The 26,219-nt window shown below is 40.8% G+C and overlaps 1 protein-coding gene across 3 annotated transcripts in view; it reads right to left on the reverse strand.

Moving 5' to 3' along the window:
* The window catches only part of PAMR1 (peptidase domain containing associated with muscle regeneration 1), a 63,114-nt gene that overhangs the window by 4,341 nt on the left and 32,554 nt on the right, over window positions 1-26,219 (reverse strand). The window contains exons 7-9 of one of the 3 annotated variants that reach the window (XM_054827365.1): window positions 7,028-7,198; window positions 4,147-4,359; window positions 2,533-2,599 (exon numbers count right to left, since the gene is read on the reverse strand). In XM_054827365.1, coding sequence (XP_054683340.1) covers window positions 2,533-2,599; window positions 4,147-4,359; window positions 7,028-7,198 — 451 coding nt within the window. Of the gene's footprint in view, window positions 1-2,532; window positions 2,600-4,146; window positions 4,360-7,027; window positions 7,229-26,219 lie in introns of all 3 variants that reach the window. The other 2 variants (XM_054827368.1, XM_054827366.1) reach the window with 2 other exon arrangements.

Raw genomic sequence — 26,219 nt, forward strand, 5'->3', positions numbered from 1 at the left:
GTGAAAGAATAAAGCACAAATATAATTCTGACATAGTATAGCAATACTCCCATTTACATCCCAGCTATTTTATTTACATATATATATACGTACACATATATAAATACACATATGTTTATAAATTTTCTCTTTATGCCTCTTTTTTTTCATTTATAGTTTCTGGATCGCAACCAGTTGCCTCTGAATGTGGAACAGCTTTTGCCATTCACAAAAGGACTGAGATACCATGTTTTTAAATACAGAAATTACATCGGAAGCTGGCATTGGTGTAATTAATTCTCACTAGAGAGGAGTTAGGCACATCTTTTCTCTAGTGAACATTTTAATAGGCAGTATTAAGAATCAATTCAGATTAAATCATGTTGATAAAGTTGCTTGATTTAGCAATTAAGAGAGATAATTGCCTCACCATAGAGATTTCATAATTGCAATAATCGCTAAGCTTCCATTTAGAAATTGTACTGATTAGCTGAAACATGGCACATAATTAAAAAAATAAATATATGCACCAGCCTAGACATGGACCATAAACTTGACAACTGTCATACTTAAATCTTCATCACTTAGAACATGTCCCTTGCTCTAATGCTTAAAAGCACATATCTACCGAAAAAACTATTTACATCTGAAAAATTCAGCAGGACATTAATTTCCCTTGAGATTTCTGGGACTGCCTGCATCCAGAAAAGCCGAAATAATGTTTTTTCATGTGGTAATTCCATTTTTGATCACAGAGAGATGCAGACTGCCTCCGTCATATAGAATCTGTGAGGCGATACTTAACAGCACTCAAGGAAAGTAAAGTTATTAAGAACAAGAGCAATGGCAAGTTTATTATATTTTGGAAGAAGGATGAGAGCTGCTGTGGTCATGCTTAGACTGCCAGGATCCCATTCCCTACTCATATGTGACCTTGCAATATTGCATAATCCACATTTTGCCTCACGATTGATCTATGAAATGGAGATCTTACTTCAAGGGATAAAAACAGTCCACGAACATGAGATGCCATCATGATGATCAGAGGGCTGGAGCACCTCTCCTATGAGGACAGGCTGAGAGAGTTGGGATTGTTCAGCCTGGAGAAGAGAAGGCTCCAGGGAGACCTTATAGCAGCCTTCCAGTACCTAAAGGGGGCCTACAGGAAAGATGGGGAGGCACTGTTTACAAGAGCATGTAGTGATAGGACAAGAGGTAATGGCTTTAAGCTGAAGAAAGGTCAATTTAGATTAGATATTAGGAAGAAATTCTTTACTGTGAGGGTGGTGAGGCACTGGAACAGGTTGCCCAGAGAAGCTGTGGATGCCCCATCCCTGGAAGTGTTGAAGGCCAGGTTGGATGGGGCTTTGGGCAACGTGGTCTAGTGGAGGGTGTCCCTGCCCATGGCAGGAAGGTTGGAACTAGATGATCTTTGAGGTCCCTTCCAACCCAAACCATTCTATGATTCTATGATTCTATGATTCTGTGATTCTGTGCTATGGAGGTGGGGGCACGTATATGCTGTCATACAGCTGGTGTTAATGTCAGAAACATTTTGCATAAAAAGATCTGTGTTCAAAAGTGTATTGAGAAATTTAAGCAAGAAAAATCCCCTGATGGCTAGTAAAGCTTCCTGATGGCTTCTTGGGGCCATCTCTACAATCACACATCACAGAGCTGGAGCATGAGAGAGTATTTGGGAAGTACGTGCTTGCCTTGTTCCCAAAGTCTTCTCTAGGCATCTGCTACTGGCCATTGCCACAGCCAGGATATGGCTTGAGCTGGACTTTTATTCTGACCTGGTATGGCTGTTCTTAAGACCAAAGATGAGGACAATTCTTGCACTGCATCTAAAAATAAATAAATCATGTACTGCAAAACAAACAAAAAAAAAAAACCCAACCAAAAAAAACCCCACCAAACCTGAAATGAGAAATTACTACTTGGACAAAACTGAACCTGAACATTGTAGCATAACTAATTCAGATTGGGCTTATTTCAAGAAATCAGCAGAAGGGTAAGCCCAGACAAGGTCAGACCTTTCATTCCTTCCTCTCCTTCGACTCTAGTTCCTGCTCTCCCCCATGCCCACCTCAAACCCGACTTTGTATCAGTTGTGCTATATTGCTTTGGATGGTCAAACTTAATGGGAGCAGATTACATTGCTATACCCTATACCCCCTTGTCTCCTAGTGCTCTCTTCACTCATTTCTTCACTCAGACGGCACATGTCCATATTTTAAAGCACATCATTAGCCCCAAGGAACTGTTCTCAGACTGTTCTCATAGCCTGGCACAAGCTTGCAAGCCTAATTCCAGCATCGTCCAATAGTTTTCAGATCTCTAACTGTGCATTTCGTCCTGGCTGTCTCCAGCAGCTTGCAAACCTGTGCTTAATCAGATGTCCCCTCCCAGCAGCTCTCATTGCTTGGTTATCAGTGGCGTTGTAGGAATGGCAGCTCAGGCAGGCTAAACACACAGGGTGGAAAGGAAAGGAGGGGAAAAACAATCACACTTTCTCTTTAAACTGTAGTTGAGATATTGCATTCTCACCTTGACTGAACCTGCATTGGAAGCACTTTCTGTCTCACCAGGTCAGAGATCTTTGGCTCTCTGCAGGCTAGAAAAAATATAATGTCGCACAGTACTTTTCCACATTCACAGCTCAAGTTTTATGGTTCATACACATTTCCACTCTTTACTCTCACTAGCCATAGTGGACTGGATTAAGAAAAGAGACAGTAACTTATGTGCATTAAAATAAAGATAGGCCCTAAAACCTAAAGCCTTGGAAAAACTACTTCCCTACAGATCGCAGGATCTATCCCATTTACAATGGTGGAAGCAACTGAGTGTCTTCTGCACTGACACTTTCAGCCATGGAGGAAGATTTGTCCATCAGTGTGTCTGAATGCCAGACTTACACCACTACAGCTGATGATTTGGAATCTGAACAAACTTTTGCAATAATGGAATTATATAAAAAGTACTTAATTTCCACCTGTGTAGCCACACACAGCTAATCTCTGTGACTCAGCATACAGGGAAAGGCTGCAGGATGTTACAGACTTCTAAGAGTCTGTTTGCTTGTGCACCCATTGGAAGGAGCTGGAGACTGATTCAAAGGAACATCTCAGAGTTACCTGAATATGCACAAAAGAACAGAAGGGAGATACAAGATTTGTAATTTTGCATATTCAGTTTATCTACTTTAAAAGCAGGATAAAATATTCAGGTTTATCAGTTCAAATAACTCTGCCAGGATCTCCTTCCTGCTGCACACAGTGGAAGAAAAAGAATCTTGCAAGATGGATTTTATCTGTATGCCTGAGCACTTATGTTCTGTGGGTTTTTATAATATATAGCTCTTTGTGATTACCTTATACATTAACCTTTATGTCACTATCAAAGTTAAAATCAATAAAGATGCTTTCCACAGATGATTATACACTTCAGGGAGAGAGTATTTCCATCTAAAGTGGTAGAATAAAGCAAATTCCCTAGGTGACAGACATATTTCCTTATATTATCATTACTTCAGTTAAAAAAAAAATCCATTAAAATACATGTCAAACAATTGCCCAAATTAATTAATCCATTCAGGATTTCAGACATGCTTAGAGTAGCTCCAGGTCAACAGCATAATTCCCTTTCTAGCGAAGTATTTAAAGATGTGTTTCAGTATTTTGATGAATACAGATAGTTTAACCATGTCCTCAAGTGGTTTTCTGAACCAAACCTTCCGGGCTGCAATCTACAGGCTTGGCCTTTTATACTTATAACTGGTTCCAGTGACTTAAAAGGATTCTGAGAGGAGAGTTGGCCCTATGACAGCAACTCTGATGAGACAATTACTTCCTTCTATTTCAATTCCCTACTTATCTTCTTTGATTTTATGAGGTTTGCTCCTAGATTGAGGGTAATAAGGGTCTCAGGGAACATTCCTTTCCATGTTTAAAGAGGGAAACATCTTCTAGAATCACTGGCATCTTCTCTGTCTGAGTTTAGCAGCCAGCAGAGCTGGCAAACTACCATTCTCTCTATGAGGTGTCAGACGGTTTATTTTTAGCAAAAAATGATTGTTTGGTGAGTGTAAATTACATTTAAAAAAATCCAGTAAAATCATAGCAGCTTTTGTGAGTTGTGATAAAAAGTATTGTAAACTACCTTTTATGCAGATTGGCTGCTTCCCTGACCATTCTCCATTGTCTTGGCAGGTCCTCTGTTCATTCCCACTAAGAACATACGAGTTGTTACAAAAGAAAGCAATGACTGTGCCAATTTTTGCATAGCGTCCATTCAAGAGCCCAGTGTCTTCTACTACTCTTCTGTAGCCATTGAGTGGGCCACCAGGATCTGAGCAGTTTTTTTCATCTAGAACTAACAATAGGGGAAAAATATAGTAACCATTTTATCAAGTTCACAGCATTATTTTCACCCATCAGATTGCTTGGCAATTCATTCAGATGTTACTACACAATCCACACTTTATTAAAGGTACCTTTTCAAGACCGATCTGGGATCTCTGTCTTCAAAAAGATCACATATTAAAGAAGAATTTATAATGTACAGATGTCTGTTCATAATACACACTTCAGTCTTCACCGAAAGTGTAAGGTCCCCAAATTGTTAAAAAGACCTTAAAACGTAGCTGACAATCCTGAAAAAGAACTTCAACTTTACATGACGTTAATGTCCCATTAACATTAACAGGGCTGCTTCAAGAATATAAAAGGATGCACTTAAACTATTTGCAGGAAACAGGCCCTTGATGTTCTTTTCCCTTTTCTGTACTTTCAGTACTTCACTGGACTTGGATAATAAAACTAGACTACTTAATTTTACTTTTAAGTTTGGTTGCATTTTGGTTTCTTAGCACTGAGAGATCTCAATAATCCAGGGAAATACGGGAATTAAAGATAACATATATATATATATGTATTTACTGATACTAAAAATTTCATATGGAAAGCTTACTCATGCTAGGTTCTGCCTATAAAACCTCTTTTACTTCCTCCTTCTCAATATATTTCCCTTCTTTTTATTTGTGGTTGTGTTTTTTTCTCTCAATAAACTTAAATTTTTGGCCTAAATCTGGATGACAGCATTCCCTATGTGATGCTAATAAATGCTTTTCCCTAAATTTTTCACTCTTTTGTTCCTTCTATTTAGCAGCTGAAAAGGTACTTTTTTTTTTCCTTTGGATTTCATCCTTCATCATTTCATCAAGTTTTTTTGTCAGGCTCACAGTACCATGCAATTCTGTTTAATTCCTTTGCCTGATGTCTTATTGCATGATAACCAGTGAACGCCTAGTTTAGACAGCTAGTGTTGGTGCTGTTCTCTGCTTATGGAGGGCTGAGAAGACTGAGACATATAAATTGACCAGAAATGACCTCTTCATGTCATTGCTTCAGACTCCACGGCCTGCTGAGCCTCACTTCCCAAAAGTACCAACATATAACAAAGCACTTAAACATTTATTTAAATCCCTGTGAAATCAGTACAGTAACAGTGCATAGGTATGGCCCTGTCCTGTTTCATATCCTCATGTCACCAGAGCCCAGCTCAGCCAAGCATGTAAACACATAGCTAACCGTAACAGTATAAGTTCAATGAACTCTTAACATTGAGTATATACTTCAATCTAAGCATATATTTCAGTGCTTTCTTTAAGAACATTGGATTTTAGCATATACTGAAGGTTATCTATGTACTTAAATACTTTTCCACATGAGTCATATTCAGTAAACAAAGAGGATGTCTGAACTTCATCTCAACCAGGAGAAAGGGAGGAGCAGAGCTCTGTCTCTTTTTAATTTGGCTCCACTTTTTTTTCTCTGTACCTCACAGGCTCTCTCACTTGTGAACCACAAGTGCCTGATAAATTGATAGCAGCTAAAGACTACAGGGAATCACCCACAGTATAATGCTTCATTTGCAACTTGCTTTCTGCACTGATATCTAGCCTACAGACATCATCAAATGAGTAGAGTGCATGTTTCCAAATGTACCTAAGCTTGATCAAGTAAGTCAATGCAGGCCTTCTCTTATTTCATCCTATGCTTATCAGTAACTTTAACAGTAATTCTCTTCTTCCCTAAGCTCAGGTTTATGACTTTTTGCTGGATTAAAAACAAAGAGAAAACATCTGGGAAGGAGAGACCCGAATTACACCACCTAGCACTTCAGTAACAGACAAGTCTAGAGACAGGTCTTTCAATAGATCTTTAACCAGGGATGTCATGCAGCAGGGACTTTAGCACAATCCTGATACTACATTTAGTGCAACCAGAGACATTCTCTCTAGATAAAAGAATGCCTATTGCTTGCTCTTTCAGATGAACTTATATACAGCTGTTTCACAACACTCCCCCCCAAATTTACATTGTTTACCACAACACACTTGTAAAAGCACTTTTCCAATTGATAAAAATCATTCTGGAATATGGAAATAAAATTGTGCAATACAAAACAGTCAAAGAAAAATTAAAAGTCTCTTTGAATGAGAAGAAGGGGCTTGGAATTTCACAGCTGAATCAATGTGAATGGTAGGCATGACAGCTTGCGCAGCTAGAATGAATGGAAGTTACTCTTTTATCAATTTTTCTCTAGGATGGGAATTCTGTTGAAATAAGAGTCTAGCCCCTAATCACCTCCACAGAGTGCACCAGACTTCTGCAGAGAAGGTATCAGAGGTACATAGTAATGGAAATAGCTGTTCATGGTTGCACAATGTCCCTCACTTGGTTTTGGTCCTAGACATTTTCAGTCTGTGTGTAAGAAGGATGTATGCCTAAAGTCTTTGAGGAAATTATTTTTCAGTCATTTGATGTTTCATTCAGATCTTTATATAAGCAAGTCTTGCAGGCTTGGGCTCCAGCAGAGTAAAATAAGAATCCCTACTGCTTCTTAAAGACAGGAAGACAAAAGAACATCATGTTAAGCCATTGATCTACCAAATTTCAAGTGAGATTTGGATATTCTAGTTCATGTGAATACATTGGCCAAAAAATTTGATAAGAATCAAAACTTAAAGTGACCTTACCACATTCAGGATGATGTGTTGACCAAATCCCATCAAGCTGACAGTAGGCAACACGGCTGCCTTTTAAGCTGTAACCTGCGTTGCACTTGAAGTAAACCTGGGCCCCGTATTTAAAGTCATCTCCTTCCACAATACCATGAGCGGGAGCACCTGGAGTCCTACACATCACCACTGACAGTTCAGATATTTCAAAAAAATCCACTTTATTACAAAAACAGGACTGTGTTAGGATGATTCTTTATTTAGAACATTGAAAAACTAATTAAAATGGGCACAGAAGTCAAAATTACAAGACAGGTATATGCTGATCTTCAGAAAGTTGTTTAGATGTCAGTTCTACACACACTTACATGTACACCACTTTTCAAAACATATCTAGATCCATTCAGTTCAACGGGATTACTCAGAAGCATGGAGTGATCATGTGCATAAGCGTTTGTATCATTAGGGCACATTTGCTCAAAATACTAGTACTTGAAGCACTTTCCATCTTAACAGCAGTTTTGAGTGAGCTACCATGATTGGGCAAGAAAAAATTTAGACCCTTAAAAGCCTTATATGTGAAATTCTTTCAAATTCTTCTTTCCATTTTTATATGTTTTTTTTCAGATAACCTCACTGAAATATTAAAGTATCATTATTTGCGTAGATCAAACATTATCATAATGACATTAAAAAGGAACCTAGATATTTACCAAACTGTGATATTTACCCTTTCCACAGGGTTTGCTCTATTGGGAAAATACTTACAGACAATAGTCTATTTAATTACTGCAAATAGTAAATATTAGATTAAACATTATAAGCAAGATTTCTCTGAAAGCATCAAACCACCCATGCTAAATCAGAACAAAGGTCCATCCACCACAGAAGCCTGTCTTCAATGGCACTCAACAGTAGATTTGATGGAAGGAATATAAAAACAGAGCAAGCATATAGAATTCTTTCCTGGCATATTCTGGCACCATTCAGCAATCTGCGGCTCAAGGACTACCTGAACTACAATGGTATTTCTGGTATAACATACCCTGGTGATTTATTTTTTTTAACATTAATTTGTCCGAGTATTTTCTAAGCTCAACTATATACTTGGTGTCCACAACATGGCAATGAGTTCTACAGACTAAGTGTTGTGTGAAAAATACACTGCCTTCTTTGGTTTGGTTTCATTTGATAATTTCATTTGATGCTCTACTTTCTGCATTATGAGAGACAGGGAACATCCATGCACTATTCATCTTCTTCAAGTCACTTTTAAAGACTAATTTTCTGTACGTAGAAATTACATGTATGTATTTCTGTATATAGACATTACAACCTGTGCTACTTTGCTGTAGATAGATAGATAGATAGATAGATAGATAGATAGATAGATAGATAGAATGCTAAAGAGATCACCTCTACTTTATGCTTTTAGAATTTGACTTTTTCTGTTTTGCCTCATAGCTAGTTGCTTACTAACCTACAGCCAAATTTTGATCCTTACACTTTCAGAGGAAAAGCTTTTCTGAGGCCTTAGCTCTGTAATCCTTACATGGAACACACATGAATACATCTATTTATATGCATTATGGACCATCCAATTATACACATAAGGAAGGGATTCTTGAGTAGCAGTCCTAAAGCAGCAGTATTTGCAAGAACAAGGCTCCACAGAAATTCCCCTCATTTTTTGGATTACTACAAACATCAAACAATGACTCAGCAGAATAATTTGTGCACTAGTAAGCACAAGTCTTGGAAAGAAAAACTGTCTAACATTTAAGCATTAGAGAAGGGCCCAGACTCACTGATTCAAATCAAAACACATCCAATTAGGGGAGCTCAGCATTTCCTCTTGGCTGCATGTGTTCTGCACCAGTCTCATCTTTAGTAAAAAAATAATGATAAAAATTACATTTCTCATGTGAAATATAGAGACACATGCATATATAGGTGCATATGTATATACACAAGCACATACATAAATGAAAGGGAAATAATGGGAGCGTAGATTTTCTAGGTGTTTTAAATTCTCAGAACACTTGTCTTCCCAGTCACAATCTTTGTATTCCCAGTCACTCTCTCCATATCTTTCTCTGAACAGCAATTCATTTCACTACATTTATATTTCTCTCTTTCAATGTAAAGTCACCCTCAGCTTGTCAAATGAGAAAAGATGATTAGAAACATCTGTGCACAACTCAGAGTTCTCCTTTTTATCATAAATATAGGTTTTCTGTTTTGCTTGTGGTGCAGTTGAGCTCTGCAGAGCAAATGTTTTGGTGCTTTTGTGTTCTAGGTCCTTCCTGGAAAAAGTGTCACCAAGCTACACTTTTTTTTTTTTTTCACAAACTATAAGTATTTGTTCTTGTTCAGTCTCCTAAGTGATTAAGATATTTAGTTTCTAGTCCTTTTGACTTGCTCTGGTTGCCAAACTTTCTTGAGATTCTCTGTGCCAGCGTGACCCAGCTGGAACAGCTCAGGGTTTATTTATGATGTAAATTCAGTGTTTCGTGCACAGAAACTGTGCAATTAGTACTGGAACTATGGCCTAGAGTAGAGGATACAGAGGCAGAAGGTCATGAGATCTAATCATAGCTATAAAACTGTATCCATGGCTAAGTTGCTTCATCTGCTGTATCTAACAAATGAGAGCACCCTTTTCCTCACAGGGATGTTATAAACATTAACTCATACACGCTTGTGTCACAGAGTAACCGTGGGGTTTCTCTGATGGCAAAACAACTAAGTATTATTAACAGATGTATCCCTTTTGTTACCTGTGCCTTTATCTACTGGTTGTCTGTTCTCTTGTAACACAGGACCTTCCCTCATGCTCTGTCCTACTCTTTAAACTTTACCACTGTAGGCACGGCCACTCATTTTATTTTTTCTTTGGAACATTTTGTAAGTTCATTCTTTCTCTCTACAAATTAAATGTGGTTTTGAATCTTGAGATGTTCCCTGCGTCTCAGTACCACAGCTGAGATCTCTGTTTTCAGCTATATTATCTAGCCTGAAAGTCACATACAGTAACTCTAGTACCTACCTCTACTGCTTTGGTTTCAGCTCTATAGCTTATTTGTCTCTTCAGTTTGACTTGCCTTTTATTCCTTTCACCTAATATGTTTCAGGCAGCTCTTCTGCACCTTTTCCCTTTACCTGTGAACGCTTCAGGAAATGGAGCTTTGAACAGTTATTGTGAAAGGAATCCTAGCCTGTGTGCTTCATCCAATTCTCTCTTATCTTTTTGTGGATAGCTTCCCATCAATAGCGTGAATCTGACCGGTTCCACTGAATTTTAGGACAACCTACTTTGCTTGAGATATTTTATTGAAGTCTTTCAACATTCTCTCCTGGTGTAAGACTATATCCAATTCTCCAACAGATGTTTCTCAGAAGTCGAAAAGAAAGGAACATTTACAAAATGTCATTCATACCTAGCTCTTCCCTTACCCTCTGGATACACACACTACCCATAATATCCAGCCACCCGAGCTGACCCAATTCTCTTCAGTTTCTAAGCTCTCTAAGATATTTTATATGATTTCAGATTCCCTTGCCTAGGCAGGATGGGCCTGATCCTGCCATCTACTGAGTATTTCTGAATATCAGTCCTCCTTCTCTGTGTTGTCCAGCTTTCACAGTCATGTGGGCTGGATCCCCCTGCCAGCCCTCACCCACCCACAGCCACCCCCATCCCACCTTGTATCCACCCCCAGCTACACCTGTGCCTGGTTTAGCCTGACTGCTATACAGCAGAGATGGGGCTGTGAGCTATCTGGACACAACTTCCTTGGGAAGCAGGTGGTGGGCTGGCCAGGAGTACTCCATGGGTTGGAACTGTTCCTAGGCCACTAGTTAGACTGCTTTTCTCCAGGTGAAATAAATGATTCCTACTGCCCAGTGACCCTGGCTTCCTTCCTTTAAGGTGTCTCAGACATGTGTCATTTGTGCTGTGTTTGGCTACAGCATTACTTGTCCATAGCAAAATGAGAAAGGAAGGAGCAGGAAAATATGTGTTGATAATCCATAGGAGGACTTTCTTACTGACACAGCAGTGGTTAAAGAAAGAACTAGCATCCATAGGTCTTATCCTACTTTAAGGCCTTATCAACATTTACAACGCCCTCTGAATAGCAGTCACTGCCCAGCTTTGCACAAAAGTAATACCTTACCTTTTCTCTCAGTGTATTTTGCAAAGCAGACAGAGGAAGAATCAAAAGACAAGGTAGAAAGCTTCAGACAGAATTATCTATTAAATGTACCACAAAGTTAGCAATACTCACCCCAAACTGTAAGGTTTAAGACAACCCTGCCAAAATGCAACTCAGAGTGTCAGGATTTCAGGTTGCAGTGCTCAGTCTCTGCACTTTTCTCTCCACAAAAAGAAGACCAAAGCCACCAGGAACCCAGAAAATGGACTAGGTGGCTGCAAAATTCTACTATGAGGTGGTGATAGACAGCCAAATATGAAAGACATTCATTCAAGGTCTGCCAAAAAAAGTCTGAGCAACCCAGAGACTCCATGAGGGTCAGGCTGATCCCGTTCTTCATGCTATGGTGTCATCACAGCTATAAAGATTCTGGTAAATTTATATATAGAAAACAATACAAGAACTGGAGAGATTTCAGGGAAAGGTGAATCTAATGTTAGGGCAATATAATCTTGATAGTGACTAAGAGCTAAGAATGACCATCGTGGTCATGCAACAGCTAAAAGCCACAATAATCTAAAAGGTAAAACCAGAAAGGATACAATAAAATGTTTAAAGGAAGACAAAGAGGTATATTCAGGCAGGATAAAATTAAGAACAGGAGAAACTTTCTTACTCAAGAAAAACACTATAAAAGTCTCCTTGACAAATGTCTGAAAGGCATAGTAGGATGTAAGTGGAAATGATACAAGTCTCATCATTTGAAAAATGAAACTTGAGCTAAAAAGAAAACTGGAACAGATTTTGGAGAGAACAGAATGGCATTAGCAAGCCCAATATGAGCTAAGAGTTTTGTTCTGGTTTTTTTATTATTATTTTTTTTCCATATTTTGCTACACAATTTTGTTCCTGAGAAGTTCCACAATTAATCTATACAGGCATATAGGTAACCCTTGTCACTTTAGGGTCTGAGGCGAGTTTTGGCCTGATATAGCTCTGTACAGTTCAGAAGAGAGCAAAAAGTAGGAAGGGAGAAGACAAGGTGCCTATAGGCACTTCTGGCAGAAATGCTCAATTGTGACAGCCAGGATGTTAAAGAGAGAATAAAAACCAGAGCTGCCTCAAGTGTCTATATAACAAACTCACAGATTCCCAATGAAACTTATTACCCTTCTTGCCTTTTACTTTGGTGTCTTGGAAAAAATAAAACAATATTTCTGTCCCATATGAAACATTAAAATGGCTCCACATTTCACAGACAACTTTCCACAATGTGAGAAACACTAGACTAGAGGAATGGTAAGTTGCTGAATTTTTAAGTAAAATGTTCCATTTTTAATAACAACAGTGCAAATTCCTCTGCCTTTGAAATTATATGTAAGAGACTTTCCTCAGATTTGAATTATCTGTCATTTAGAAATAGTTTTCATGCTCATTTTATCACCAGTGAGATAAATTAGATTATCTCCTGAGCTATACTTTATTCTCTTCAGTGTCCTTCAAGTCCTGCCTGGTGGAATTATCATTTGCTTTTGTCCCAGAGTCCCTTCATTAAATTAACACCATTTTTTTCTGCTGCCTTCCTCTTACCCACTTCCTCATTAAATAATATATAACCCCTCATACATATCATACATTATCTCTAAATTCTGGATAACCTTTCAATAATATATTGCATACCTGAAATAAATCTCATTTCTCATTGCTGGTACTAATAAAAGGTTTAAATTTCCATTTTTGTCCCCCCTGAAATACTACGTGCAAGAGCTTGTAACTGTATGGAGTTTTGTTCTTAATTTGCTTACAGGATATTTTAATACTGCTAAAGAAGTTATCTTGTTGCATATTCCCAAGTTAGAGTTTGGCTTTCAGGCTGACCCGTGCTAATGTACTGTCCTAGTTTTAGCTGGGATGGAGTTAATTTTCTTCCTAGTGGTGGGTATAGGGCTGTGTTTTGGATTTAGGATAAGAATAATGTTGATGATAACACCCTGCTATTTTGTTTGTTGCTAGGCAATGTTTACACTAATTCAAGTACTTTTCAGCTTCTCATACTGCCCTGCCAGTGAGGAGGCTGGTAATGCACAAGAAGCTGGGAGGGGACACGTCCAGGACAGCTTACCCAAACTGGCTAAAGGGATATTCCATACCATATGGTGTCATGCTCAGTATATAACTTGGAAGGAGCTGGCTGCGTGTTTAGACTGCAGCTCGGGAACTAGCTGGGCATCGGTTGTCTGCGGGTGGTGAGCAATTGTGCAGTGCATCACTTGTTTTGCATATTCTTTTATTATGATTATGATTATTATGTTCCTTTACTGTCATATTAAACTGTCTTTATCTCAAACCACAAGCTTTACTTTTTTTCTCCCCAATTCTCTCCCCCATCCCACTGTGGGGGAGGAAGGAGGAGGGAGCAAACAGCTATGTGGCGGTTTTAGCTGCCTGTCAGGTTAAACCACAACATGTATATAGCACATTTTAACTATCAAGTAGAGGCTCTGGGGAACATTTTTCCATGTACTTGTAATACTGCTCTCACATAAAGTATGCTGGCATGCTCAGTGGAGGCCAAACACTGAAAATGGCCATAGGAACTGCACCTGGTAACAAGCAGGGGAGTAGAGCAGCTTCTGCAGTTATGAATACTAGCATATGCGATCTGCAGCAAAAGAGAGAGTTATGGACTTGCTTTGGGACACTGGGTGCCACCATCCTAGCCAAACCAGTCTAATGACTGTCAGAGAAAGCCTGATAGAGACTGAAACTGAAGAAATTTAAATAACTATCCTCAGAAACAGGACATTTTGTCAGGAGAAAGCCTAAGTGACCTTATTTTCTCCAGTGAATGTTATCATGACCCAGCATGCTGCTAAAAGCCACAGCAGTCCCTAAGCCAAAGAAACACTGAACAGGGAACCTCAGTATCAGGATTTGGGATCCTGAGCTTTGGGGTTTCCTGGCTCCAGAACAGTGGCTGGCAAGTGCTCTGGAACCAGAGCACCTTGAAGCCCCAGAAATCACAGCTCCAAGATGCTATTGCTGGAGGGAGTATAACATGCAGAGCATGTGGAAGTGATTTTTTTTTCTCTCTGATTAAAGAAATAATTATAATAAAAAATTCCAGCAGAAAATATAATTTTCTTTGAAAATTTACTGCTATGAAACCATTCTAACAGAAAACTCCCAGCCAGCTCTACCTACATGCACTTCATGCAGCTCACTAATATTTGCAGTCGCTGCCTATGGCCAACCCTGCTAAAGTCAATAGTAGTAAATCCCATCAGGTTTGACTTTTGGCCTGCAAGTCTCTGATTTGATCAAATTCTTGGTTTAACTTTCATTTTTGAGGGCAAGTCTGACTACATGACTACCTGAGTATCATTATATAACAGTTCTTAAAGCTTATAATCTCTGCATTTCCAAAGTTTTTTATAAAATTAGTGTCTACCTGCATTTTACTGCTGGGGAAGCTATAGGACAGAGATATCAAGTGATACACCTGAAGGCAAACAGTAAGTGAGTGGCAGAGCTAGGAACAATCCTGTCATCTCCTGAAATTCTTACTACATTTATATTTAAACTGACCCAGCTTTGTGCAGAAAACAGCATTGTATAATTATACCATTACATAATCCACACATTCTCAGCAGCAGTGTTTTGTACAAAGGTGATGGAGCCATATGGGAGCAGATAGTTCAGTGTGCCTGAACGCAAAGGAGGGAACCAGCTGCGAAAAGCTTAGCAGTTACTGGTGGGTACTGTGATGCCCTTTGCAGAGCCCCATGAGTAAAGAGCTTTTCTGAATTCAGACTTACAGAATTTGTTGTTTTCACTCATAAGAGTTTATTTCCTAATCTTGGCCCATGAGCTCTGTCAGTCCATGTAAATACCATTTATTCCTACACTTATCCCTTCTCTCCCCAGCATGCATCCATAAGGTGAGGATGCCCCAGGTTCTCACAGGGTTTGCTGGCAGAGAAGAACTGACGTGGGAGAGGACTCAGATGGCTCTCCTGAGACATCATCCCTCTGCAGCTTGGCATAGCAGCCCAGAGACAGTTAATGCCTAACACATAAGCCCACGGAGATTAACTTTAGCCAAAAGCATAAGGATATTGGCTGTCAAAATGTTTTTGGAATGGCTGTGTCCTCAAGGAAAGAATGAGGTGAGGCATTTCTGGAGGCTGTGTCTCAGAGTGCTCAGGAGAACTTTTTTATTCCTTCTCATAAGCAGTGAGCACGGCTTTTAAACAAGCACATAAGTTTGGCCATGGATTTGATGAAATAGCCTGCCAGCATTGGGAGGCATCAGGCCATCCTGCCATCCTGAGGCAGTGTGGCTGTGCACTTTCGTCTCTACAGGGCTGCCACACCTTGATGTAGTAGGTCACACACACTATGAGGCAGGAGCCCTGGCTCCAGACTTATGCTTTAGGAGTCCCAGCATTCTTGTCTGGCTCTTGTTTGCCTTCAAGGTTCTCTGCATGCTGGGATCATGGGCACATCATAAATCTGCTGATAGCAACATCGATTCATGAGGCCCTGCAGCACTGTGTAAGTTGTGGTGGGAATGTTCTTCTCTCTGTGACACTGCTGACACTCTCCCTAAGCCTGCAATCATTTCAGCACAGGCTTTTTTCCTACAAGGAGCTTAATTCACAGTGATGGTACTTACACTCAGGAAAGAGCCTGGCATCTTCTGATGCTGCTCTCAAGATCAACTCTCAGCTCAAGCTCTCCTGAATACGTGGTAGCAAAAACTGTGGGATCCACCATAAGGACATTAACCTTCTTGCCACCACCTCCCTGAACCTCCCACCTCTCCTACGCTGGACAGCGCTGCTGACTAGGAAGCCACACACTGACAAGCAGCCCAGCTGTTCTCCTCCAAACCCTGGCAAGAGCTGGATGTGAATGAGAGCAGAAAAGGCTTGATGACATTAGCTTTGCTATTTGATCATCATTCTCCCCACAGCAGAACAGAATGCTGGGAGCTGAACTGCTCTGGAGGACAGGTGGTCTTGGTCAGGATTCTCTGAGGGAAATGCTTTCCAGGGGTGATGTGTGTTTATATGGGCCATGTCTGAGGGGGCTGATAATGTCTAGCATGCTTGCTTGTCTTCTTTGTTGCCCCATAGAACTATTACTTTATGGAGCTGGCAGGCTCTGCCTTTTGGGTGAAAAAAGAGTGTGGTTGCAACTTTTACAACCAGAAATTAGAAGGGGGTGAACCAGGAAAGCCAAGAGTGCTAAGGTTTGGGTAGAAAATTATTTATTTTAAAGTAAGACTCTCAAAGCAGAGAACAAATACATGCAAACACTGCAGCAGATCCTGTACAGGAAAGGGCAAGGAAACCACTGTGATATAAAAAGGTGTTCACAGTGATGGCAGTGTTTTCTAGAATAAGGACACTCTTGGACTCCGAAGAACAAGGATGCTCTGCACAGCTATAGCCACACACCCAAGCAGCACTGCTCTGCTTGGTCATGTCTGTCACCACAGACTCAGCAACAAGTGGGCAAGGCTTTAGGTGGGGGTCTCAGAGGTACCTCCAACCTCTACATTATCACAGGCACTTTAGCTGGCAAGGCTAAGATACTAATAACCAGCTCCACAAAAGTGTCCATGTCATGGTGATTTCAGTAGCTAAAAGAGCAAATAGGTGCCTAAATGTTACATAGGAACTGGCTTTCAGTCCTGGAGGGATAACAAGGATTATTCCCCCAAAGTGCCCCCCTGCATTGCAGTAGCTTCCATTGATGTTGCTAGCAAGGGAGGATTTTGGATAAACTATCTCTGCCCTCACTCGTGTTTCAAAGGAGAGGAAACTCTCCACCCTCCTTTGTGCCTCTTGTGATGCCCCAGGACACATTCTCCCAGCTCCATGCCCAGCTCCAGCCACAGCTCATGCAGAAATATTGGGACAGACAATTCACCACAAAGATTTTTGGCCTTAATTTATCCCCCATGAAAGAGTCCTGAAAGTTCAAATCTCCTCTCATTGTTGCATTTTGCCAGTCCTTACATTAATCCTTGAAATGTCAAAGGAAATCATAACAAGAGCAACTGATCAGCCAACCCCAAGTACCAGAGATAGAAGATTTCCAGTCCTGCTCTCTAGGCCTCTTCGTTTTTGTAGTGTTTCCACCAGCTAGGAATAATTAAACAAAACTATGACATAATCCCTACTGAAATCCAAATCTTTTCATTCCCTTCCAGCCAATTGGAACTCACCCCTGATGTTTTCCAGCTCCCTGCTTCTGTGAATGAGACCGTATCCATGTGAAAATATGCTTGGATCACCAACTGTGATTTATTCATCCGGAGGTAATTTGGAGGTTGTTGCTTACAATTAGCCACTTGATCTTTATCAGCATTGTTCTTAGCCCTTAGAAAGCTGTGTCTCTGGATACAATCTTTCCGGTACTTGGATGGCCTATTTAATCATATAACTGGACCTGTTTGTGCATGGGATTCTGGAGCGAGTGAAATCCTTACAATCCTCAACATTCACTTTCTGTATCAGTGGCAAGAACTAATATTTATAAATTCCCCAATGTGTCCCTTGGAAAATGTCACAATATCATGCTGCAGAAGACAGCACTATCTGCTCAGGAGGAAAATTGTAGGGGAACAGAGAAGCTGATATGCTCATTATTATACCAAATTTCAAAGGAGAGTAAATCATCTTGAAGTGTTTCATTTTGGAAATATCAGCTTTCCAGCTAAATAGGGACAAGCTTAGGCAATTCTGGGTGAGAAAGACACTCTAAAGAAATGCACATTGCTTCAAAATTATGTTTGTGAATGTGCACTAACTATAACAGGAAAACACCATAGATTGGTGTTGTATTGTATAGATTGACCCAAGCGTAGCTGATAGAATAGTTTATTCAGCCTTTTTCTAGGATCTGAGCTGGATTTCAGACAGAAAGAAAGATCTGGCATTGCCTGTTTAAGAAAAAGGGATGGAAATTACCAAGTGTTGAGATGAGAGTGTAGGGAAAAAGAAAATTAAGGCAACTAAAAAGCAGGAGAGTACTGAGAAAGTAGTAGGACAATTTGGTTGGCTGTGAAATGCAGTTCCTGAGCTGGTGAAGAAACCAAAGAGGAGTATGGGAGCCATAAGAAAGAGCAAGGGGGATAATGTCTGGTCGTTTGTGTCATCATTCCTACTGCCTGGGGCCATTCTGCCTTGGCAGCATTTTGTATCAGCTGCAAACAGCATGCAAGACAGTGAAATCATGCCCATGAGCACAATAAAGGGAAGTGTGTAAGGTAGCTTGCCTCAGAGATGTTTGAGTGTAAAATCCTCAAGGAGGAACGAAGCTTTTGAATGAACTTTGGAGGGAAAAGAATGAAACTGTCAGCATTTAAGCATGCTGATTATTCCAGCAAACATTCAAAGTAGTTTTAAGGTTATCCCAAAGCACTGCAAGAATGTGCACTCTGTATGCTTGTACCCCAGAAGCTATGAACAGTGCATCAGTAGTCTTCAGAGAGGATGAGTGGTTAGAGGCAGAGACCCCAAATCTATAAACTACTCTGGGCCCTTTTCTCATTTCTTCTAGGTCCAAAGAAACGAAAAGATACATCTCCTCTCCCTCAGCTAGGAGGCAGAAAACATCTCCATCAGCAATTTATGACTGTATACTAGCCCCCGTCATCTGTGACCTTTGCAAAAGGTGAGGGTGAGCCTAAAGTGTGCCAGTGATGTAGACTGGTTTTTTGGACTGCATGCAGTTATTCCGTGCTGAAGAGCTGATTTACGCCATACATTGGAGCAGACCTGTCAGGAAGACTTAGTTTCCTAAGTGATTCAGTGATGAAATGACAGGGAAAAGTTATCTTTGTGCCATCCAGCATGGCAAGAATACCTGGAATGTAGCTTGATCCAACCTGTCCTCCTGCAACACTGTTTGTCCTTCCAGACAGCAAGTCATACCAGGGAGAATCCTGTGGATGGTTTTATCTCTAAGGCATGCTGGCAGACTGAGGAAAAAGCTCAGGATTGTAATGGGGAGGGGCAAGTGGAGATTCCCTATGAATCTATTTAATGTGGTTTAGAAATACACCTCTTTTCCCACAACAGGCCTGTTCTTGGACAGAGAGACAATTTCTGATTTATTTAGATGATAGCAATGCCTGGGGCTATGCTTTAGGCAGAATACCATGGGTTTTCACCAGACACGTTTCACTAAAAAAACTGGCTAATTAATAGACACTGAGAAAATAACAGAGACAAGAGGAGTTGTCAATAAAGCAGATGTCATGTCCTGTCTCTTTCAGCCATTCTGTCAGCTACACTTACTCACTAGAGTTTTAAAACACTATTAAAATATTATGAGATCGAACACTGCTAAATGGTATAAGCACTTCCTCCCAGAGACTGCATGACATGCCTAATCCAACAGTCGTATTGACAGTGCTGAAGGAAAAAGCAGTCTTAGGGATCAATTTTCTGTAGGCTGATTCACAAACAACAGTTGTTTAGTGATTGCTTCAGATGTTTGTAGCAATTTCCATCCTCAGTCATCAACCTCATTTTTCTCTTAGGTGTATCTGTCCTCCCATGAGGCATCTTGGCTGTTTGCATAACAGGAGCCAAACAGCTTTAGTTTATTGCTCGGTGAATTAAGACAACTCAAAATTGATGTTAAATTACCTTAAAGCACCCGACATAATGTTTGGTGGTTTGGCAGTTGCTGTGTGAACAGTTCCAGCATCCTTCGAACCAAGGGAGAAACCTCCAAGAAATATACTGTAGCGAAAACTGGAAGCAATTTCTACCTCCATCTCAAGCCAAGCCCTTCAAATTCACACACTCAGTACTAAACAATACAGATCTTGCTTCATAAACACTTGATTCTACTGGAAAGGAATATATTGTGGGGCAGTATGGAGCAACGAGGATAACGTCCTAGCAAACATCTAGTCAGCATCACAATGTTCTTCTGATCAGCTCAGGAGAACAAAAGAGGGCATTATCCCACAAGAACTGAACTCTAAAGGTGACTTATTAAAAACCTCTCTGAAGACTGCAGAGACACGTGGGTCACTGAAGCTTCCTGTATGACTGCACTGGCCATGTCTTCACTGCAGGATTGTCTCACCCTGAGATAACTGTCTGAACTGTCATTCCGAACAGTCTTGCCCATAAAGAGCAGTTTAACCAAGTAATAGTGCTCAAGGCACAAGCAGCAATACTATGTTGCCCCTCACAGGGAGTCCCAGGAAGGTTCTAGAGAACAAGCCACCTCTGAGAGCATCCTGCCTATATTCACACTACAGGATTCCTGTATGATAGGCTAAAGGGTGGTCCTGGTTTAAGCTTTAGCCTGTAACCCCTAATGGGTCTGCAAAACTTGAGAACTGCCACATTCCATTTAAAGGTTTTTGCTACTGTGTGGGTCTCAAGGCAGGTGAACCCTTGGGTTGTGATAGTGAAAAAAAGCCACTAGCCTTTACTCCCCAGCAGCTTCAGGTATATATGTGCTTTGGCAGCAGGAAGAGTTTAATTCTTATTTCCTACTATATACATGCAATCCTATAGGGAGGACAGTAGAAATGTGATGGAGAAAGAGTGACATTAATCTCATCTCTTTGACATAGCCACCAAAAAAACACCTTGACACAATTGGAGAAGAACTCTGTCCCTTTAAAAAAGCTGTAATAAGTTATTTTTCACGGGAAGAAATAAGCAAAACCCAACAAACAAACAAAAAATCCAATGGCACGGCTAGGAGTAGGGAAATTAGGAGTTAGATTTCTTTCCAGAACATTTTCCCTAACTGGAATAGGACTGATTTCCAGGCCAGAGTGGCAAGAAAGGGCTCAGCGGCATTTGGTTATACCTGAAGTTCTCCAATGTAATCATGCAGTCTAGGCATGGTCTAATGTGGGCTGCAAATGGCACAATATATACCAATGACTATAGACAGCGATTATGGCACTCCTTGAAACCTATTACTGAGAATCTTTCTGACAAAATTTAAAATTCAAAAAAATTCCCTTAGAAGACTCTGCATTACATGTCCATGGTTAGGTAAGAAAACTAATTTTAATGGCCAGAACTTTTCCCTAGTGCCTCATCCTAGACTTTGCTGGGATTAAAACTCTGTCTAGCTTATGCCAGCACTGACAGCTGGGCTCATTTCTCCCATAGCAGAACAAGGCAGGGGGTGGGGGAGTGTTAATGCCTTCTCCCTATCTTAAATATCAGTCCATCAGAACCATTCCAAGTCACAACTGTATGGGGCCAAGAAGGATGGAAGGGGGTTATATCAGCAGTGGGGAAGGGCCTGAAAGCTATATTCAGAGGGCTGCTGGAACACAGTAAGGCCAGCCCTAGCAACATCAAAGGCTACAGCAAGGAGCTAATTTATACGGCTTAGTCAATTGGATTAGACCTTTCATTAGAATGCAGAACAAACCTCTTCTTCTTGGCAGACAGGAGTGAGAAACAGAATAAAAATGGAAATCGGATCTGAGCCCTGAATTCCCCATTCAGCATGAGTTCCTCTTATTTGCGTAGGAACTCTAGTTTGCCTGGCTTTGTTTGAAATAAAGGTAACAGGAAATTTCAGGGAAGGATGAGGTCAAGGTCTCTTGCTTTGGGGCCAGCAAGCCCTGGGAGCACTCTTAAGTCAGAACACCCCGTCCTAGGAAGAGGACAAGCAGAGGGCGAGAGCATTTGCCATGGCGTACCAGCAGTACTGTCTCTCTACAGCTGCAACTTCAGCAGGCAAACTCAACACTGAGACTTTGGAAAAGACTTTTCTTAGTTTAACTAGTAGTTGTCATGCTGTACAGACTCACTGACAGTCTGATACTTGAGTGGATGTTTCTTAGCATGCAGAGCACCAGGATGAAGCCACTAGTGAGCTTGTTACTTTTTCCCTAATGTGCATCTTTTGAGGAAGTTGCTGCTCTCTTTTAGGGTATTGCAGGCTAAAAGAAGATGATGGTCTGGTTTGGGTGGTTTTTTAATGCCTCTGATTGTAGGATTATTTGCATTAAAATCCACAGATGTCAGACAGAAAAGCCTGAGTTTGACCTCAGTCATGTCAGCATGGCTAAGGGGTCAGTGGAAGTGGTATGCAGGTATACTGCAAATTCAGTTTAAGATCAGAAGTAAGTCCATGTATTTAAAACAGGAATTAGTTTTCTCTACTTACTGTATCACTGTAACAAAGCATGCTTATGTGTAAGAAGGTATTTGTTGCTGGTCTCTAGGACTTGTCTTTATTGTGTTTTAGGGCAGAAGAAAGAAGGAAAGATCTCACTCTATTGGGTAGCATTTATTTTACAATTTCATGTAGATTTTTTTTAAAAAAACAGTCTCTGGATTGTAATCAGACATACTTTGATAAAATATTTCTTGCCCTGAAACAGAATTGATTGAAATGTTAACAGCTGTTAGAAAGATACATTCCTGCATTTCACTTCATGCTGTTGAAGCCTTTAAATCACTATATTAGCACCTCAAATTGTAAACAAAAAACAATTTCCTGGCTGCCATAAGAGAAGAGAAAAGAGACTGCTAGTTATAAGCAAACTGTGCCTCTAATTATTTTATTAATATTGAAAATTGTAACTGACAGAGCAATTAGGGTTGAATATTACCCCAGGAAAGCAGTTTGACCAATGTTGTTCATCCTATTAAATAGATGTAACTTAGTTTAACAGAGGAAAAAATAGGTTCCTTGTGGTTTATCTCATTAAGGTGATTTCCATAATTCCAACAGCGATTCCTACATCTTTAGAAGTAAACTTGGTAACAGACAAAAAGACACAGCTGCATTGGGTTTGTGAGGAACTTAGAAGTTTTCTAATTCTGTCACAAAATGTGCATTGCTGAATTTGTTTAATTTGGCCTTAACTTATTCCTAAATGAGATAATCCCACAGTCTCCCTTCCTCTGAAGTAAGTCCCTTGGATTTCTTTAAAACCCTTGTATGTCTCTAGGTACCTTCTGTTGCACCACCTCAAATCTTCTACATGCACTTAACATTAAAAGGCTCTAATTTTCTTCTCTCTTATACCTATTTTTCGTCAACATAAATCCATTGACTTTAGGAGGATTGCACCTGACTTGCTCCAAGAAAACCAGACTGAAAGAATCAGCCTTATAGTGTCCAAAGTCATATTCAATATTCCAAAAATGACCATTTTTTGATTGTTTTCTGCAGAAATAAATATATTTCCCTTGGGTCCACCTCACAAGACAGTACTGTTGCTGCAGGACCTAACAGACATAAAGATTCTGAGCATGACATGATCTCCCTTTAACATTTAAACTGCAGTGCTGTTCAGGAAACTATATGACTAATTTTTAAAGAATTACAGCCACAGATATTTTTTCCAGTTCTTCCTTTTGGTCTTAAAAAACAAATCAGACTTTGATTTTCTGCCGTTTTCCCTCCATACACTGGAAAATACTTAGGATACATTTTTGCTTAACTGAAGGAAATACCTTAAGAAAAAACTTTTTTGAAGCCAGAGAGAACATAGATTTGCCATGATATTTGTGTTGGGTTTGCGTGGCAAGGTTTTGGTAGCGGGGGGGGCTACAGGGGTGGCTTCTGTGAGAAGCTGCTAGAAGCTTCCCCTGTGTCTGATAGAGCCAATGCCAGCCAGCTCTAAGATGGGCCCACCGCTGGCCAAGGCCAAGCCAATCAGCGCCTCTGTGATAACATATTTAAGAAGAAGAAAAACACTTAGAGAGGGAGAGCTTTTGCAGCTGGAGAGAGGAGTGAGAAGATGTAAGAAACTCTGCAGACACCAAGGTCAGTGCAGATGGAGGGGGAGGAGGTGCTCCAGGCACCGGAGCAGAGATCCCCCTGCAGCCCGTGGTGAAGGCCATGGTGAAGCAGGCTGTCCCCCTGCAGCCCATGGAGGAAGGATGAGGGGGTGTAGAGATTCCACCTGTAGCCCATGGAGGACCCCACGATGGAGCAGGTGGAGGCACCTGAAGGAGGCTGCGGCCCGTGGGAAGCCCATGTTGGAGCAAGCTCCTGGCTGGACTGGTGGACCCGTGAAGAGGGGAGCCCACGCCAGGGCAGGTTTGCTGGCAGGACTTGTGACCTCGTGGGGGACCCCATGCTGGAGCAGTTTGCTCCTGAAGGTCTGCACCCCGTGAGAGGGACTCCATGCTGGAGCAGGGGAACAATGAGAGGAGTCCTCCCCCTGAGGATGAAGAAGCGGCAGAAACACCGTGTGATGAACTGACCGTAACCCCCATTCCCCGTCCCCCTGTGCCACTGAGGGGGGGAAGGTTGAAGCCAGGAGTGAAGTCGAGCCCGGGAAGATGGGAGGGGTGGGGGGAGGTGTTTTAAGAGTTGATTTTATTTTCTCATTCCTCTACTCTGTTTTGCCTAGTAATAAATCAGATGAATTCCCTCTCTAAGTTCAGTCTGTTTTGCTCGTGACAACAATTAGTGAGTGATCTCTCCCTGTCCTTATCTTGACCTACAAGCATTTCGTTATGCCTTTTCTCCCCTGTCTAGTGAATGAGGGGAGTGAGAGAGCGGCTCTGGTGGGCACCTGGCCTCCAGCCAGGGTCAACCCACCACAATATTTTCCCACTGTGAGGTTTGCTATTCACATACAAGGAAAAAAAGTCAACCTTTATCTATGTTACGAAAGGCAGCAGTATAGGTGCTGGAAAAAAATACTTCCTAGCATAAGCAAAAGGCAGGCATACAGCCGCAAACATCATAAAGCAGTATTTTATCCACCTAAACTGTTCTTTCACAAATCAAACTACAGGATTCCTGTCAGGTTAAAAATCTTATTGTATGTAATTTTAAGTGTCTCCTCCCTTTTATTCTGTTACTATCTATACCCTTCATTGTTTACAATAAGACAGAAGTCTCTTCCTATTGTTTTACAACTACCTCCTCTGTTGTTTGCTCTGTGTGTTGCATGGGTGAAGTTTCTACACTGGAATTACAAAAGACTAGTAAAAGAACGTGAGCTTCATTTCTTGCCTCTAGTGTAGAGCCTGCCAAAACTAGGGTTGAGGTTTGCTGGAAATTTATTTCATTCGAAATTTAGGTTGGTTCTGAACCAGACAGGAATCCTTTGTAGTTTGGTTTTGGTTTTGTTTTTTTTTAACTCTCTCCTAAAGACAGGAACAGAATGTAATCTCATTGAGCAGCTGCAAAGAGCTGGGGAGTTCCCAGTCCCTAAATGACCTACTAAACAACTACTTACAGCAGAGGCTGTTAGCAGAAGAGCCAGCCACATTAGCCCTCAGGTCAGGAACCCTCAGTTTTCAGCAACCCCTTCCCTACAGAAAACATACCAGGAATCTGTGCAATCTGGCAGAATGTGGCATGTTGTTCAGAACCAAAACTTTTTCAGGCTTATAGAAAATGTAAAACTATGTCTCTGCTGGTCTGCTGGGAGAAAAGTCAAGTCTTAGGAGCTACTTCTGGATCTGTAGAAATCAAAAGGTCTTTTATCTCAAAATGATCCATGCAAGGAGGTACCACGTCACTAGGATTTAACTCCCCTGGTAAGTAAAAGCAATTCCAGGAGAGAAATCCACTCCTGACAATGGCACGTGTGGGGAAAAGATTTTGAAGTAGTGAGGTTAGTATATTGGCTGCTCTGACATAGAATTGAAAACTCCGGAAGCAAGCAAGGTATTGTGTGTTTTATGGCCAGAATAATGCCACAGCAGGGTACAGTAAGCCATGCTTTCTGTCTTGGGCCAAATATGATCCCAAGTGAATTTCACTAGTATCACTGAAATCCTCCAGGGTCAGCTGGTTAAACTTCCTAGGACTGACTCTGGCAAGAGCATCAAGCACAGGGCTCAGCTGGGGTATGTGCTTTTAGAAGAGAACAGCTGATCCACACAATGGAAAATACCAGGCAGGTATATCTCTGTCTGATAAGGTCCATTACAAGATTTCCTGTGTGCTATTTCCCAACTATTCAGTGGAAACCTTCACAAACTGCAAGCAACACATCTTTTAAAATGCCATAAGAAGCTCAGTGCATTCTCTGGCATTGTGATTGACCTAATCTACATACCAAA

This window comes from Grus americana, chromosome 5 (genome assembly GCF_028858705.1).
Source record: "Grus americana isolate bGruAme1 chromosome 5, bGruAme1.mat, whole genome shotgun sequence".
Taxonomy (NCBI): Eukaryota; Metazoa; Chordata; class Aves; order Gruiformes; family Gruidae; genus Grus; species Grus americana.